This window comes from Notolepis coatsorum (assembly GCF_963971535.1).
Source record: "Notolepis coatsorum genome assembly, chromosome: 10".
Lineage (NCBI taxonomy): Eukaryota > Metazoa > Chordata > Actinopteri > Aulopiformes > Paralepididae > Notolepis > Notolepis coatsorum.
This window is the reverse complement of record NC_140174.1, coordinates 31,546,599-31,565,500: the sequence shown is the minus strand read 5'-3', so window position 1 is coordinate 31,565,500 and position 18,902 is coordinate 31,546,599. Positions and strand designations below refer to the sequence as shown.

The 18,902-nt window shown below is 47.1% G+C and overlaps 1 protein-coding gene across 1 annotated transcript; it reads left to right on the top strand.

Annotated features, from left to right (window-relative positions):
• Nucleotides 1-1,023: 1,023 nt before the first annotated feature.
• Nucleotides 1,024-4,874, top strand: LOC311235522 (retinol-binding protein 3-like; the record flags this gene model as incomplete). The annotated part of the gene is made up of 4 exons (XM_084322990.1): nucleotides 1,024-2,217; nucleotides 2,827-3,017; nucleotides 3,294-3,436; nucleotides 4,549-4,874. 4 exons carry the CDS (start codon nucleotides 1,024-1,026, stop codon nucleotides 4,872-4,874), a joined length of 1,854 nt encoding a protein of 617 aa, XP_084179116.1.
• Nucleotides 4,875-18,902: the final 14,028 nt, after the last annotated feature.

Here is an 18,902-nt window from a genome sequence, read left to right as displayed (position 1 = left end):
TGTGTGTGTGTGTGTAAAAGGCTCTTGGGTTCAGCCAGCATGCTACAGTGTGGGAACTGGGAAGCATGGCTCTTGTTCTAAGCTTGTAGTCATAGTGCTGACTGAGACTTAAGTAACATACCATTCTGACTGAGCTGGAAAGAGGGAGTTTGCAAAAATGATGGAAAGACTGCAAGCTTTCACAATGTCAAATGAACTTCCACCTCATTTTAGAATGTGAATCATTCTTTTTATTTTTTTTTACTGTTAAAGGGTATCTCACCCCTTTTAAGAAACCAATCAGATTTGTTTCATTCAAATGTATATGTTCTATAAATTAATAAAAACATTATAATGGAAGTAAATGATGATCCAAGCCATGTCTCAGGTCACATGTAACCATAAAGCTTCCAAATAGCTTTCACACCATAGAAGGACTTACAGTATATTTTTCAGAGACTCTCTCCACTTACTTCCACTAGAATTGCCAACAATACTTATAGTTCCAATGTACAAAAACAAAAACAAAAACAACAACAACAACAACAACAACAACAACAACAACAACAACAACAACAACAACAACAACAACAACAACAACAACAACAACAACAACACTGTAGCAAATACTTTTTGGATGGACAGAACTGACTTCCAGTTAGTGAAAAAGAGTTGCTGCCACTAAGGGTCACTAGATACATCTACCTGCCGTAATCCCTCAGGGATATTTCTGTCAGACACAATGGTCACTCCACATGCCACGGGTGTCTTTAAACACGGATTTTTTTTTAAATGGTATATATTTAACACCTGTAGCCTGGGAAACATGTTGCTGTGTGCCTACTTGGCTAGCTTGTTATTGTCTTACAAAAGCACTCAGGATAATACGATTAGAGGTTTATTGTGGGGCAAATCCTCTTATGTGTGTGTGTTAACAGAACCCTTAGAGCCGAAACTGTGTCATTTGACAAAAGACCTCTTTGCAGAAGGAGGTTCTGCTGATCAACACCGGTTCATTTCGACGCAACACAGCAACAGGCAAAAATGGCAAAATCTGTCTTTTTGGTGACGACTCTTCTTGTCTTTGGCAATGTCTTCATCGTCCGCGCCACCTTCCCGCCAAGTCTCATCGTAGACATGGCTAAAATCCTCATGGACAATTACTGCTCTCCAGAGAAGCTGCTAGGCATGCAGGAGGCAATCGACGCAGCCAGCAGCAACACGGAGATCCTCAGCATCCCGGACCCCGAAACCCTGACGAGCGTGCTTACCGCCGGGGTCCAGAGCACCATCAACGACCCGCGCCTGATGGTCTCGCACGAGCCCAACTACGTCCCCGCCGTCCCCCCTCAGCTCCCTGCCCTGCCCCCGGATCAGCTCATCGCCATTCTCCAGCACTCCATCAAGCTGGACGTCATGGAGGGCAACATCGGCTACCTCAGGATCGATCATATCCTCGGGCAGGACGTGGCCGAGAAGGTGGGCCCTCTGCTGCTGGAGCTGGTCTGGAACAAGATCCTGCCCACATCCGCTCTGGTCTTCGACATGCGCCAAACCGGCAGCGGGGAGATGTCCGGGATCCCCTACATAGTGTCTTACTTCACGGAGGCCGAGCCTCCGATTCACATCGACAGCGTGTACGACCGGCCCTCCGACACCACCACCGAGCTGTGGACCATGGCCACGCTGCTGGGGGAGAGGTATGGCGGCACCAAGCCCCTTGTCCTCCTTGTCAGCAAGAACACCAAGGGCGCCGCGGAGGACCTTGCCTACTGCTTCCAGAACCTGAAGAGGGCCACCCTCGTCGGCGAGAAGACCGCCGGGGGCTCCGTGAAAGTCGACAAGATCAAGGTCGGTGACACCGACTTCTACGTTTCCGTGCCGACCGCCAAGTCCATCAACCCTGTCACGGGCAAGACCTGGGAGGTCACCGGCGTGACCCCCGATGTCACGGTCGACGCCGAGGATGCTCTCGCCACCGCCATCAAGATCATTAACCTCCGTGCCCAAGTCCCCGCCATCATTGAGGGGTCTGCGACCCTCATGGCCGAGAAATATGCCTTTGAGTCCATCGGCGCCGATGTTGCAGCTAAACTGAATGGCCTGTTGGCGAGCGGTGAGTACAGCCTGGTTACCTCCAAGGCTGGTCTGGAAGCCAAGCTCACTGCTGATCTGAAGACCCTCTCTGGGGACAAGATCCTGAGGACCACCAGCAACACCCCTGCCCTGCCACCCATGGTAAGATCCTTGTTTTCATTCATTTGATCGTAGGGTTATTTTGAAATTTTTACTTAGAAATACGTTTAAATGGTGAATGAAATTATAATTTCATTGTTGAAAATATTGCCTCGTATTTGTCTAAAAAAAGAAGCGGGTCAGTTCAACCACCTGCATATTTGTAATAACAAACAAATATCTTCAATTAATCGATATGTAATTACTGTTATGTAGTTACAATGTTATTACAAAGTAATTCACCAGACCAATTCCTTCAAGGGAAAGGGCAATGTAAAATTAGACGAGTGCCAAATTACATGAAACTAAATAAATTAAAGTATTGATTCTACAAGGCCTCTTTCTACTGTATGAAAGACATACGAAATAATTGCCTAGATATTTATGCTGGACTATGACATACTGTAGGATCTCGTTAATCAATACATGAAATGAGTGTTGAAAGACACTGACACTTACTCTATCCATGAGACATGCCTGCAGCCATGTTAAGTCTAATACTGTCATTTGCGTTTGAAATGTTAATGACATTTGCCTATTGTATTCTGGCCATGCTTTCTATACAGAATTGTGTGTTTATTGTCTGGTACTGTGTCGTGTGTGTGTTCCCAGGATTACTCTCCAGAGATGTTCATTGAGCTGATCAAGGTCTCTTTCCAAACTGACCTGTTTGAAAACAACATCGGATACCTGCGCTTCGACATGTTCGGAGACTTTGAGGAAGTCAAGGCCATCGCTCAGATCATCGTCGAGCACGTCTGGAACAAAGTCGTCAACACTGACGCTATGATCCTCGACCTCAGGTAGATCAGCTCACAGTGCAAGTCAAGGCGTATAAGAACAACTACTAAATTACGTAGCATGATCAAACAGTTGTCTTGCAAACCCTTGAATAAAGTAAAGTGAAGATATACGCATGAATGAATAACAAATGAACACAAAGACCCAATGAAGCGACTCAAGGGGAGATATTTTCCTCCCTATTTGTTGAAGCTGGACAAAATCCATCCAAATCATAACTCATAACTCCTCTTGGCTCCATTCACAAATCTACCCTGACGACATGATTGTATTTACAGGAACAACGTTGGCGGTCCCACCACGGCCATTTCAGGGTTCTGCTCCTATTTCTTTGATGCCGACAAGTCTGTCCTGTTGGACACACTGTACGACAGACCCTCTGGCACGACCCAGGAGATCTGGTCCCTGACTGAACTCACCGGTAAGAGAACAAAATCAAGTCACTTTATTATACTTTATTCTGCCGGACCCCAGGAGGAAGAGCTGACACTCTGGTGTGCAGCCAATGCAGATCATCAGTCATAAGGCATTACAGAATAAACGAGAAGAAGGCACTCAGTGGAGTGCAGACCTCTGCCAAGGCCTAACAATCTCCCCTCTCTATTACTTTCACATGCTTTCAACATTTTACTGGGTAGATGACAGAAATGTGCCAATATTGCAGTCTCAACAGACCGAGGCTGTAAATCCATATGTCCGCGCTAGAGGAAAGGTCAAGGGAGTCACCAAAAGTCACAGCCTATTCGGTGGAAAATGGGAAGTGTGGCATAATAGGGATATATTATGGGGTCATCAATAAATGTCTTCCTCTTGGTGTCATGAATGTGCACAGCATATCGTATGGCAATGCGGCCATTACTTTTTGAGATATCACTTATAGACATATTTATATAACCTGCTTGGCGGAGGTAACTATACTACCAATGTGTATGATATCCTAAATGATCTCAAGGGGTATTGACCTTTACTAACCTTACATGGCCTTGTTAGCTACTGTTGTTATCCAAAAGACAATAAATCTGTGTAGTCCAATAAATACTGTGGGTAATGAAAACTAGTCTCTACACAGCAGGACCACTGTCATGCGTCACTTGATTGGCTGTAACCTAGTTCTCTCGTTTTTAAACCGTCCCAAGTGGGTTAATCACAGAGAACTGGTGGCAATCCCCTGTGACAAGCATCATGATAACCACCTGCTACCGTTCCATAACTGACCTCGATCCGCTAACTCATTTACCACGTTACATCCTACCCTGTTCTCCCTACTTATCCTCCACCATTTTCATCATACATTTTTTCTGACACATCCCTCTCTCTTTCTCTCTCTCTCCTTCTCTCCCTCCCTCTCTCTCTCCCTCTTTCCTCTTTCCCTCCCTCTCTCCTTCTATCTCTCTCTCCCTCTCTCTCCCTCTCTCTCTCCCTCCCTCTCTCTCTCTCTCTCTCTCTCTCTCTCTCTCTCTCTCTCTCTCTCTCTCTCTCTCTCTCTCTCTCTCTCTCTCTCTCTCTCTCTCTCTCTCCTCCCACTCCATCCAGGAGCGAGATACGGCCCCCAGAAGAGCCTGATCATCCTGACCAGCGGGGCCACCGCCGGCGCCGCCGAGGAGTTTGTCTACATCATGAAGAAGCTCGGCCGCGCCATGATCGTCGGCGAGACAACCGCCGGGGCCTCCCACCCGCCCCAGACCTTCGCCGTCGGAGAGACCGGTGTTTACCTCAGCATCCCCACCGTCCACTCCGACACCGCCTCCGGGCCCGCCTGGGAGGGGGCCGGCATCGCGCCTCACATCCCCGTGCCCGCCGACGCCGCTCTCGACACGGCCAAGGGCATCCTCAACAAGCACTTTGCAGGCCAGAAGTGAACTCCCTGAATGATAAAAAAAAAAAAAAAGGACAGGGAGACGTTATCTTGTTTCGGCAGCCAAAGGGTTTTAGGGTTTAGGAATCTGGAGTTTCTTTAGGAAGTGAAGCATGTAGGGTTAATGTCCCAATGCGCTGGCCCTGTCATTCTCTCTACACCTAAGCCTTCTGTAGCCTCTCGGTAGAGTTCTTGCTTTTTATGATAGGAAAATGAGACACGTTGTAGCCTACAGCTTGATTGATTGATTGATGGAACATTTTATTAACAGATTGCAGAATGGGTACAATACAGTATAGCTCAATACACACAATTGTTAAGGGGATGCAGACCAGAGAAAGACTTTCGTCTTGTTTACATCAGGGTCCCCGAGCTGGATTTTAGATGGTTGTTACTCATAGTTTTCATTTCTCATGATATGTATTCTGATTGTAGGAGCGTAGCCTGTACGCTTGTATGATTTATCTCGCAAAGTGAGTGGGTACGGAGATGTGAGGTTCTTTTACGAAGTGGGTTCATGATCTATGAATGTGTCTGTGCTAAAGGTTATTTCGGCTATGACTTTGTTAAAAACAGCTTTACATTTTTTGGCCTTTACAAAAAGAACCTCTTGAGGTGTTAAGTGATTGAACAAGGAACATGAACGCTAAAGCCAATCAAAAGTGAAAAAGAATGTATCAAATCAAATGTGGGAATATTTCCAATAACAATTAGACATCGCTCGTTCCTTTCTGTGATGTGTTTTGATTTGGGACCTTTGTAAACGAATCAAGCTGTCTTTAAAAGGAAAAAGAAACTGTCATCACTGTATGATGTATAATGGATTGTGTCCCGTAGACAGTGACGTTCATGCCATGTGGGGCTACTTGGGTTGTATCAATTCCAGTGGTGGGACGGAAATATTTCAATAAAAAAATCAATTAAAAAAAGAAGCCAATCGAAACACGAAAATTGTGTGGGTCTTACTTTTTATATATATTATGTATATATAACAACATAATAGCTTGGGAATGGATTCAGACAAACCAAAAAGCCCATGTGTTTATATAACAAACACATTCTTGGCCCTATAACGCTATATCACTATCCCAGCCAGATTTTCTCAAGGTGGCAATTAGAACAAACCTCGGCACCCCCTCGGGGAGCGTAAGCACCAGGCATTGTTTTGCAACTTTACAATCTCTTGTTAATTGCCCGTGCCAACGAATGTCTTTAGATTAGTTTGTGATAAGCCACACTGCAAGTCTTGTGGTTGGAGAGAAGAATGTGGGTGCGATGAGTTGCACATCCATTTTGAGATCCGCGAGGGTGTTTCAGCGCCATGCTGGAGAACATTTCTTACATTTAAAGGTGCACTGTGTAGTTCTGAGAGAGATAATTGTTTACATTTGCAGAGCCTGTTACTGTAATGTCATTTCTTGAATTGATAATGATCTATGAAGTCTATCACATTTTATCATAAATTCTTTATTGTCATTTTACTTGCGTACAACGAGATTATGGACTTTAATTTAAGGTGCTGGTAATAGAAAATAAGCATAAAATCACACAAGTAATAAAAAAGAAAGATAATACCACAATACTATACAATATGATACTATACACACAAGTAATAAAAAATAAACAATGTCACAATACTATACAATATACAGAATATACAACAATCACAGTGTCAGACAGTAGTGGATAATTGCACTTATGAATATTGAAGGGTAGAATATTGCACTTGATGTTGGGAGGAAATTGCATTGAATGGTTATATATTGCACAGTGTGGGAGGAGGAGGTGGTAAGCAGGTGCTTCTTTGAATAGTAAATATATTTGTAAACAAGATTTCTGGCCCTGCAGTTGTAAACAAAAACAGTGAAATGGTCATTTTTCACGTTGCTTTCACACCTATAGTTCGGTAGACTGCACGATTCAGGGGTGAAGTTGCATTTAGCCTACATTGTTGCATTTTTCATTTGGTTTGGTTATCTTTCACACTGTACAAACACACCAATGTGATCACTGCCAACATGTTGCTGTGAAAAGGGGCTTCAAACTTGCAGGAATAATTCTTTCATTTGGGTAGTTTTGTCCATACATTTTCATCAGAGGCTGAGGCACTGAGGAGATGGTTCACTCTGGATTGCCAGGATGTGGAGTGTTACGATTAGTACGCTTCTTAGTCATGTTGGACCCAGATGGCAGAGTATGGATAGATGAGACCGGAGACAGCACTTGACGATTAACAGTTTACTTCAACACATACACAGGTAACATTTATCAGTGACCGCGCCCAGCAGGGCAGGACAGACAGGACTATATACACAAGACTAATTGACAAGACACAGAGGGTAATTTACAAACAAGACACAGGTGTGGTAGACAGAAACAATAGAGCACAGAGTACTGGGAAAACAATAACAAACAACCAGACTAAAACATAATTACAAACCACAGACAGGGAAACACAAGACTAACACAGTGGAGACAACAATAACAACAACAACACAGATAGTACACATAACAGACACAACTGACAATAAACAATAATGAGTTGATGTGTGAGCTGATGCCAGATCGGCATCAGCCCACCGGTTGGAAATGATGACTGAGAGTTATTGTTATTGATGGGAGGTTGTGAATATAAATGTCTGGATCCTGATCCCATAGGACCAGGACCGGAGGAAGTGTTACAGTGGAGGAATAATTAAACGTAATGTATGAAGGGGATAAAGTGGTTTATGGATCTAATCTAATCTGGTTAACAAAACCATTAATTCTTGTCACTATATAACTTAATTCAAAACCTTTTGGTAAACGGGAGATTATATTGTTACAAAGAATCTTGTGATCTCTCGAATCCAGCTGCATCGCAAGGTAAGAGATTATATATGTTTATATTAGAGGTGGGCATAGATAAACTTTTTTAATCTAGATTAATCTATCTGCAATCCTGGATTTAATCTAGATTAATCTAGATTAAAATGGCAAAAAAAAAAAAAAAAACTGCCGAAGGCATTCAAAATATGTGTGTTCTACCCAAATAATGACCAGAAGTAAGTCCTTACTTTTTCTTTCCTCCTTATGTTTCTCAGGCCAGGTGGCCCATTACACCATGAGCCCGTTTCCAAAATGCATTACAGACTGTTTGAAAAAGCTGTTTTGCTATGATAATTGGTAATGAAATATCAAAATAATGTTCAATAAGATGTACTTGTGTTTAATAAGTTGTTTTATACAGAAGTTAACACAAATAAATAATATTACCAGTACAGTACAGTATCTAGCACACTCTCAGGAGCAAAACAGAAAGAAGCATTTCAAACTTGAACTATGTGACATGGCTTGACTCAATCAGTCCAATCTCTATTTCTCCTTATTCCACCAGTCACTCAGGCAGACCAGCTTGTTTTATGTAGCGGTGTCTACTTATAGTGCCTATAATATTTTTCCCGTTGGGTGCCAGACAGGGCCAAACCCTGCCAATGCAAATCAACTGCTCCAGTGTAGTTGCTCAGTGGCCAATGGTGTCAACTGTGGTTGTACTGGGCAGCTCCCAGGTGTGAATGGAACTGTGTGAATGTGAAGCAGGGCGTTCCTGAAAAAGAGCATCTGTGCTCAGAGAACCTACCCTGGGTAAATAAAGGTAATTTGTAAAAGGTAAATTGTAAAATTATTTTTTTTTTAATTAAATTGATTAATGCAATTAATGCATTAAACGCAGCACGTTAACGCCGTTAACGGCCCAGCTCTAGTTTATATATATACTTTATATATTTTATACCCAGTTTAATCACCTGTGCATTGTATATTACTATTGCGCTTTAGACTTTACAGTTACATTTGCACTCTCGTTGGATGTCAAACCTATTTTCATTGCACTGTATACTTGTGCTGTATGATGACAATACATTTAAATCTAATCTAATCTAATCTAATGTGGATAAAACAATTATGCGATCTCCACCTTACACAAATGTTATGAAACACCATATGTTTTGTCCACATACCAATCATGCATGCAAGGTATTTGTTTAGTATCACAACATTATTTGGCTATTTAAGATTGACCAACTACGAACGTTATGATGTTGAAAAATCACACGTTTAGAAATATATGGAAAATGTCAACAAAAACTGTCCAATCAGCTTCATAAGATGTGTGATTTTTCAGGTATTTTCCTGCCTTTGGTCCCGTTTGTGTTCACACCTCAAACTAACCGCACCAGAGATGCACGTTTTCAGGCGGCCCAGAGTTGGCTTATTTGGTCTGCACCGACAAGCTTTGACACCAGCGAAAACCAACTTATCCGAGGTAAACAAACCAGGGTTTGATTAAAACGGACCAAAGATCTCAGGTGTTATGGTTTGTAACCGACCCCAATCGCACAACACAAGACAGGTATGATGGTTTGCCAAGAAACAGATATTTATTGAACAACAGGGAAATACAGGGAAAAGGGCACTGTCCCTTTAAGGGAGAAAACACAAAACACTGGAATAACGCCTAAGGGAAGGTTAAGGGAACGCCTTGGGACAGAGGAACTAGAGACTAGGTAAACCAGGGACAAGGAGAACTAGGGAGAGAGGACTAGGGACTAGGAGAGCTAGGGATAGAGGACTAGGGACTAGGAGAACTAGGGATAGAGGACTAGGGACTAGGAGAACTAGGGATAGAGGACTAGGGACTAGGAGAACTAGGGATAGAGGACTAGGGACTAGGAGAACTAGGGATAGAGGACTAGGGACTAGGAACTAGCTGGAACTAGAAGGGGGGAACTTGGGGAACAGAGGGAACAGGTTCTGGTGACAGAGGGAACAGAGGCCCGCGGAGGCGGGCTGGGGTACAGGGAGGAACTGGGGACTGGTGGGAAAACATCTGGGCCGCTCTGCAGGACAGAGGAGAGAGTTAATGCACAAAAGGGAAAAAACAGAGCAGGTGCAGAACAGTCCAAATAACAAAGTGAACAAAGTAATAATATCTTCGTGTGACAAACACACAGGGGGAGATGTAAAGTCCAAAAATACTATTCTAAGTGAGAACCAAAAACAGAGGCATTACGCTGGGAGATGAAATGTCCAAACTAACTAACAGAGGCAATACGCTGGGAGATGAAATGTCCAAACTAACTAACAGAGGCAATACGCTGGGAGATGAAATGTCCAAACTAACTAACAGAGGCAATACGCTGGGAGAGTGACATCACAATCAAAACTCACCCAGGCGTATGCGTAAAAGTACAGGAACAGCAGCGGGAACGGGGGCAAGAGACATTACGCTGAGTGAGTGACATCACAATCAAAACTCACCCAGGCGTATGCGTAAAGGTAAAGGGGCAGCAGCGGGAACGGGGGCAAGGGCACTACGCTGAGTGAGTGACATCACAATCAAAACTCACCCAGGCGTATGCGTAAAGGTACGGGGACAGCAGCGGGAACGGGGGCAAGGACATTACGCTGGGTGAGTGACATCACAATCAAAACTCACCCAGGCGCATGCGTAATGGTACAGGGACAGCAACGGGAACGAAGGCATCGCCACCGGGGCGGCTGGCTGTCCGAGCCGAGGGAGAGAGTGCTGGAACAGTGGCGGTGACGAGGGCATCGTCCACCGGGTAGCCGCTGTCGGAGCCGAGGAACAGAGTGCTGGAACAGTGGCGGTGACGAGGGCATCGTCCACCGGGTAGCCGCTGTCGGAGCCGAGGAACAGAGTGCGCGCCACACCTTGGTGTGCGCGTCGGAACAGGGAGCTGGAACAGTGGCGGTGGCGAGGATGTCGTCCACCGGGTAGCCACTGTCGGGGCCGAGGAACAGAGCGCGCGCCACACCTTGGTGTGCGCGTCGGAACAGGGAGCTGGAACAGTGGCGGTGGCGAGGATGTCGTCCACCGGGTAGCCACTGTCGGAGCCGAGGAACAGAGTGCGCGCCACACCTTGGTGTGCGCGTCGGAACAGGGAGCTGGAACAGTGGCGGTGGCGAGGATGTCGTCCACCGGGTAGCCACTGTCGGGGCCGAGGAACAGAGCGCGCGCCACACCTTGGTGTGCGCGTCGGAACAGGGAGCTGGAACAGTGGCGGTGGCGAGGATGTCGTCCACCGGGTAGCCACTGTCGGAGCCGAGGAACAGAGTGCGCGCCACACCTTGGTGTGCGCGTCGGAACAGGGAGCTGGAACAGTGGCGGTGGCGAGGATGTCGTCCACCGGGTAGCCACTGTCGGAGCCGAGGAACAGAGTGGCGCGCCACACCTTGGTGTGCGCGTCAGAACAGAGAGACGCCTCGGGGTGCGTCTGCCAGGAGGAGTGTGCCAAGCACGAAGGTCTGGAAGATGCGCGTCGGCGTGCTGAGGTCTGGAGAGCGTGCCAAGCTCGAAGGTCTGGAAGATGCGCGTCAGAGCGCTGGTACGGAGGAGCGTGCCAAGCTCGAAGGTCTGGAAGATGCGCGTCTGTGCGCCGGTACGGAGGAGCGTGCCAAGCTCGAAGGTCTGGAAGATGCGCGTCAGAGCGCTGGTACGGAGGAGCGTGCCAAGCTCGAAGGTCTGGAAGATGCGCGTTGCGCGCTGGTCTGGAGAGCGTGCCAAGCTCGAGCGTCCTTGGAAGATGCGCGTTGCGCGCTGTGGACTGGAGAGCGTCTGCGCTGGTCTGGATGTGCGTCAGGACGACAGCTGCGCGGGGGGTCTGAAGTGGATGACTGGGATGCCTCCCGTGGAAGTCTAGGGAGCGCAGACCAGTCCCACTCTCAGGCAACGGCGACAGCAGGCGAAGGCTGGAGCAAACATCTCGACGCCGGAGAATGGAACAGCATAGGCAGACAGAGGATCTCCCGAAAGAGTCTAGATGTTTAGAGAATATGACTCGGCAAGTATACAACACGACCCCACGCCAAAACGAGGGGAAGCGCCCTGGTATTTAAAGCCCACAGGGGGACTAATTAGCCTGCCACCACAGGTGCGAGAGATAATAGAATATCAAACAGGTGTGGCCACTAAGGGTAAGGAACGAGAGGGTGGGGGCTAGAGAGAGTGAGTAGGGAATTCCTAACAGTAGGCTTAAAGAAGACAGAGAATAGGGAATTCCTAACAGTAGGCTTAAAGAAGACAGAGAAAAGGTAGTGAGCAGCGGGCAAAACCTCACAGTATCCCCCCCTCCAACGGGAGCCACCCGGCGACCCAAAACAAATACAGACAGAGTGGCAGGGGGCAAAACAAGAGGTACTGGCCAAGCCAGCAGGGGAAGCCACCACAAGAGTGGGGCTAGCAAAAGAAACAGGGTCGCCGAGGGGTAACTAGGGTAGCAGAGGGGCAACTGGGGGAACTGGTCTAGAGAAACTGGGTCTAGAGAACTGGTCTAGAGAACTGGTCTAGAGAACTGGGCTAGAGAACTGGTCTAGAGAACTGGTTTAGAGAACTGGTCTAGAGAACTGAGGGGCAAGCAGGGTAGCAAAGGGTTAACCATGGAAGCACCGGGAAAGGGCTAGCAGAGGGAAGGTTAGCTGCCAGGGCACTGATAGCTACAGGGCCTATGCTAGCTGTACTGCTACATCAACATAGAGGCTGCGCAAGCTGCCGGAGCCAGGCTAGCAGAGGGAAAGGGTAGCTGCCAGGGCACTGATAGCTACAGGGCCTATGCTAGCTGTACTGCTACATCAACATAGAGGCTGCGCTAGCTGCCGGAGCTAGGCTGGCAGACAGGGCTGGACCAGCATGAGAGCACAAGCTAGCTGGAAGGACAGTCCTAGCTGTGTGAGAAAAACTGACCTTGCTAGCTGAAAGGGCAGTCCTAGCAGTGGGATAAACTACACAAAAAAAGTGGAGGCCATGCAGAGGGACCGGGTTAGCTGCTTGGGCCTGGCTAGCTACAGGGCCCATGCCAGCAGCAAGGGCTGCATAAACATAGAGGCTGTGCTAGCAGCCGGGGCCAAGCTAGCAGACTGGGGCTCTGCTGAGGGACTGGGTTAGCTGCCAGGGCATGGCTAGCTACAGGGGGGTCAAACAGGGCTAAACGGGAAGCAAACAGGGGAGCTAACCGGGGAGACTAACAAGCTAAACAGGGGAGCTAACAAGCTAACAAGGGAGCTAAACAGGGCTAACAAGGAAGCTAAACTGGGCTAACAGGGAAGCTAGAGGGAACAAGAAAAAAAAAGGCAAACTCAACATACACCGTCTGTGCTGGCTGGGGTCGTCGATTTGGTGGGGTCGTACTGTTATGGTTTGTAACCGACCCCAATCGCACAACACAAGACAGGTATGATGGTTTGCCAAGAAACAGATATTTATTGAACAACAGGGAAATACAGGGAAAAGGGCACTGTCCCTTTAAGGGAGAAAACACAAAACACTGGAATAACGCCTAAGGGAAGGTTAAGGGAACGCCTTGGGACAGAGGAACTAGAGACTAGGTAAACCAGGGACAAGGAGAACTAGGGAGAGAGGACTAGGGACTAGGAGAGCTAGGGATAGAGGACTAGGGACTAGGAGAACTAGGGATAGAGGACTAGGGACTAGGAGAACTAGGGATAGAGGACTAGGGACTAGGAGAACTAGGGATAGTGGACTAGGGACTAGGAGAACTAGGGATAGAGGACTAGGGACTAGGAACTAGCTGGAACTAGAAGGGGGGAACTTGGGGAACAGAGGGAACAGGTTCTGGTGACAGAGGGAACAGAGGCCCGCGGAGGCGGGCTGGGGTACAGGGAGGAACTGGGGACTGGTGGGAAAACATCTGGGCCGCTCTGCAGGACAGAGGAGAGAGTTAATGCACAAAAGGGAAAAAACAGAGCAGGTGCAGAACAGTCCAAATAACAAAGTGAACAAAGTAATAATATCTTCGTGTGACAAACACACAGGGGGAGATGTAAAGTCCAAAAATACTATTCTAAGTGAGAACCAAAAACAGAGGCATTACGCTGGGAGATGAAATGTCCAAACTAACTAACAGAGGCAATACGCTGGGAGATGAAATGTCCAAACTAACTAACAGAGGCAATACGCTGGGAGATGAAATGTCCAAACTAACTAACAGAGGCAATACGCTGGGAGAGTGACATCACAATCAAAACTCACCCAGGCGTATGCGTAAAAGTACAGGAACAGCAGCGGGAACGGGGGCAAGAGACATTACGCTGAGTGAGTGACATCACAATCAAAACTCACCCAGGCGTATGCGTAAAGGTAAAGGGGCAGCAGCGGGAACGGGGGCAAGGGCACTACGCTGAGTGAGTGACATCACAATCAAAACTCACCCAGGCGTATGCGTAAAGGTACGGGGACAGCAGCGGGAACGGGGGCAAGGACATTACGCTGGGTGAGTGACATCACAATCAAAACTCACCCAGGCGCATGCGTAATGGTACAGGGACAGCAACGGGAACGAAGGCATCGCCACCGGGGCGGCTGGCTGTCCGAGCCGAGGGAGAGAGTGCTGGAACAGTGGCGGTGACGAGGGCATCGTCCACCGGGTAGCCGCTGTCGGAGCCGAGGAACAGAGTGCTGGAACAGTGGCGGTGACGAGGGCATCGTCCACCGGGTAGCCGCTGTCGGAGCCGAGGAACAGAGTGCGCGCCACACCTTGGTGTGCGCGTCGGAACAGGGAGCTGGAACAGTGGCGGTGGCGAGGATGTCGTCCACCGGGTAGCCACTGTCGGGGCCGAGGAACAGAGCGCGCGCCACACCTTGGTGTGCGCGTCGGAACAGGGAGCTGGAACAGTGGCGGTGGCGAGGATGTCGTCCACCGGGTAGCCACTGTCGGAGCCGAGGAACAGAGTGCGCGCCACACCTTGGTGTGCGCGTCGGAACAGGGAGCTGGAACAGTGGCGGTGGCGAGGATGTCGTCCACCGGGTAGCCACTGTCGGGGCCGAGGAACAGAGCGCGCGCCACACCTTGGTGTGCGCGTCGGAACAGGGAGCTGGAACAGTGGCGGTGGCGAGGATGTCGTCCACCGGGTAGCCACTGTCGGAGCCGAGGAACAGAGTGCGCGCCACACCTTGGTGTGCGCGTCGGAACAGGGAGCTGGAACAGTGGCGGTGGCGAGGATGTCGTCCACCGGGTAGCCACTGTCGGAGCCGAGGAACAGAGTGGCGCGCCACACCTTGGTGTGCGCGTCAGAACAGAGAGACGCCTCGGGGTGCGTCTGCCAGGAGGAGTGTGCCAAGCACGAAGGTCTGGAAGATGCGCGTCGGCGTGCTGAGGTCTGGAGAGCGTGCCAAGCTCGAAGGTCTGGAAGATGCGCGTCAGAGCGCTGGTACGGAGGAGCGTGCCAAGCTCGAAGGTCTGGAAGATGCGCGTCTGTGCGCCGGTACGGAGGAGCGTGCCAAGCTCGAAGGTCTGGAAGATGCGCGTCAGAGCGCTGGTACGGAGGAGCGTGCCAAGCTCGAAGGTCTGGAAGATGCGCGTTGCGCGCTGGTCTGGAGAGCGTGCCAAGCTCGAGCGTCCTTGGAAGATGCGCGTTGCGCGCTGTGGACTGGAGAGCGTCTGCGCTGGTCTGGATGTGCGTCAGGACGACAGCTGCGCGGGGGGTCTGAAGTGGATGACTGGGATGCCTCCCGTGGAAGTCTAGGGAGCGCAGACCAGTCCCACTCTCAGGCAACGGCGACAGCAGGCGAAGGCTGGAGCAAACATCTCGACGCCGGAGAATGGAACAGCATAGGCAGACAGAGGATCTCCCGAAAGAGTCTAGATGTTTAGAGAATATGACTCGGCAAGTATACAACACGACCCCACGCCAAAACGAGGGGAAGCGCCCTGGTATTTAAAGCCCACAGGGGGACTAATTAGCCTGCCACCACAGGTGCGAGAGATAATAGAATATCAAACAGGTGTGGCCACTAAGGGTAAGGAACGAGAGGGTGGGGGCTAGAGAGAGTGAGTAGGGAATTCCTAACAGTAGGCTTAAAGAAGACAGAGAATAGGGAATTCCTAACAGTAGGCTTAAAGAAGACAGAGAAAAGGTAGTGAGCAGCGGGCAAAACCTCACATCAGGTGTGAAAGCAACCTCGCTGTCCCCGGGACCCAGTTTTTTCCTGAGCATAGTAGTAATGTGTATTTTCATATACCATAGAATTCTTCCAGAACACTTGAGTTGAAAACGTAAACCCCCAAAACTACATACTGCACCTTTAATGGATCAAAAGTATTCCATGTTTTTTGGGGCGCCCTCGTGGTGCATTCCATAGTGCCTCGCGCACCTACACGGCCGACCCGGGTGCGTCAGCTCCCGTCGTTATTTGTCGCATGTCCTCCCCACCTCTCCTCCCGTTCGCCCTCTCCTCTGTCGGTCCTGCGTGACATTTTAGCTGTAAAAATGCTAAAAAAAATAAAAAATAAAAAAAAAAGTATTCCATGTTTAAGTGTAAAAAATAAATAATATCAAGTCTTGTTCAAAATAATTAAAGTGCCTTGTTACACTATCCCCTTCTGCTTAAATTGTTAGGTAACATCCAAGTTATAAATATATTCTGAGTAACGCCAAAGGGATCCCCAATGCGTCTATTCGAAAGGCAACCGGTTCATGCTTCCGCGTTTGCGTTTTGCGCTCTGATTGGCCAATCGTGTGACGGCAAATTCTTTCGCCGGTTAAGCTTAGGCACTCTTTCGAAGTTGGTTAAGGTTAGAGTTTGTCTTAGAGCATGGCGATAGAATGCCAGCCCTGATTCCAAACTCTAACCTTAACCAACTTCGAAAGAGTCGCCTAAGCTTAACCAGTGATAAACTAGGCGTTAGGTAGTTTGCTGCTGGTCGAGGCGGAAATGGGCGCGTCACGCGATTGGGCGCACATGTCACATGACCAGAAACGTCAGTGGCCAATCAGATTCGCAAAACGCATGAACCGGTTGCCTTTCGAATAGACGCATCCCCAATACTTAAGTTTAGAGGTCACGATAATGATAGGAACTGTATAGGAACTAATGAGAAACGACTATGTTAACAAACCATTGATCTAGCTGTTATCAGAACTATTAGAGGGGATCTACTTATCAGGGAATAACCTAAGTGGACACCAGTACCGTGCTGAGCTTTTTAAATAGGGGTCAAGGGTAAAGGAGGAGTCCAAGACCCAGAACACGACTGACCCTGTAAAGGATGGGCTTCTTGGTATTTACAGTGTGGCCCCTTTGATCTGGATTGAGTTTCAGTGTCTTCCAGAAGAAAGAGGTGGACGGTGATCTCTGTGCAGTCAGGGGTCTACTCCTATACTGCCCTACTAAGGTAAAAAAAAAAACTTAACTTCAGTTACTGTAGTTTGCCTTTGTAGGGCAGTACTGATATTAGATTCAATTACATTAGTTTAGATTGGATTTGATTCAAATGTATTGTCATTATACAGCACAAGTACAGTATAACGAAAAGTTGGTTTGGCATCCAACCAGAGTGCAAATGCAACAGTAAAGTGCAATAGTAATATATGGAGGTGTACAGGTGATTAATCTGTGTATAAGATTTATAAATTAGTACTACTGAGTAATATTGCTAATTAGATGTATGTACAGAGTTGTAGTATTATTATGTACAGTGATACAGGTATAAAGAGGCTATGGTAAGTCGTACTGGCCAGCAGCATAACTAGTACGAGTAGGTAAGGGTTATGTACAGATATAGATATAATATCTACAGATATGTAAAAAGGATTAGGCTATATCCAGGTAGACAGATGTGGATAGATATATACGGTGAGAATAAATATATATATACGGTATATAATAATAATAATAATAATAACTTTATTTGTATAGCACTTTTCATACAGAGGTTGCAGTTCAAAGTGCTTCACAACAGTAAAAAATACAGGCATAAGCGAGCATAAAAAGATAGACAGGTAGAATCACAGTGTTTCACATTAGGATCTAGCATCCCAATAGGCTCTCCGCTTACAGTTTTCAGTAACACAAATAGTAAAAATAGTTTAAAATGATTCAGTTTAAAAATAGTAAAATAAAAATAAAATAGAATAAAATAAAAATTATAAAATAGAACGGACATAAAAAATACAGGCATGAGCGAGCATAGCAAGATATGGCAAGTGACAACAATGCATAAAGTTTACAGACAATCCATGCTGATTGATCTGCCATAAGCAAGTGAAAGTTTACAGACAATCCATGCTGATTGATCTGCCATAAGCAAGTGAAGATTACAGTCTGTTCTAACAAACCAAACTGCCATGTATTAAAGTTTACAGACAATCCATGCTGATTGATCTGCCATAAGCATATTACAGTCTGTTCTAACAAACCAAACTGCTACAGCCAGGACACAGTTAACCTGGTTCTACTAACAGCCAGGACACAGTTAACCTGGTTCTACTACAGCCAGGACACAGTTAACCTGGTTCTACAACAGCCAGGACACAGTTAACCTGGTTCTACTACAGCCAGGACACAGTTAACCTGGTTCTACAATGCTACAGCCAGGACACAGTTAACCTGGTTCTACTAACAGCCAGGACACAGTTAACCTGGTTCTACTACAGCCAGGACACAGTTAACCTGGTTCTGCAATGCTACAGCCAGGACACAGTTAACCTGGTTCTACTAACAGCCAGGACACAGTTAACCTGGTTCTACTACAGCCAGGACACAGTTAACCTGGTTCTACTAACAGCATAGTGTTTCACATTAGGATCTAGCATCCTAATAGGCTCTCTATTCAGTAATTAAAAAGTGCACTAACCGACGGACATAAAAAAATAAAAATAAAAAAAAATACAGGCATGAGCGAGCATAGCAAATAATAAGAATAGTTTAAAATGATTCAGTTTAAAAATAGTCATCAGTAAGAAGTAAAAAGTGCAATAACCGACACATGAATTTGATAGGCAGTGTAAAAGAGTAGGCAGGGTAAGAATAAATACAAGTTGTGTCAGGATATCCCTGATGTTTCCTCTTGCCACTAGGTGGTAGCAGATATCTATCAGTGAAATGCCTGAGCAAAGAGATAGGTTTTAAGCTGTCTTTTAAAGATGTCTAGCGAGTTGGCTTCCCTGATGTTTTGGGGTAGTTTGTTCCATAGTTTTGGGGCATAGTTGATAAAGGCTGCATTACCGATCCTCTTTT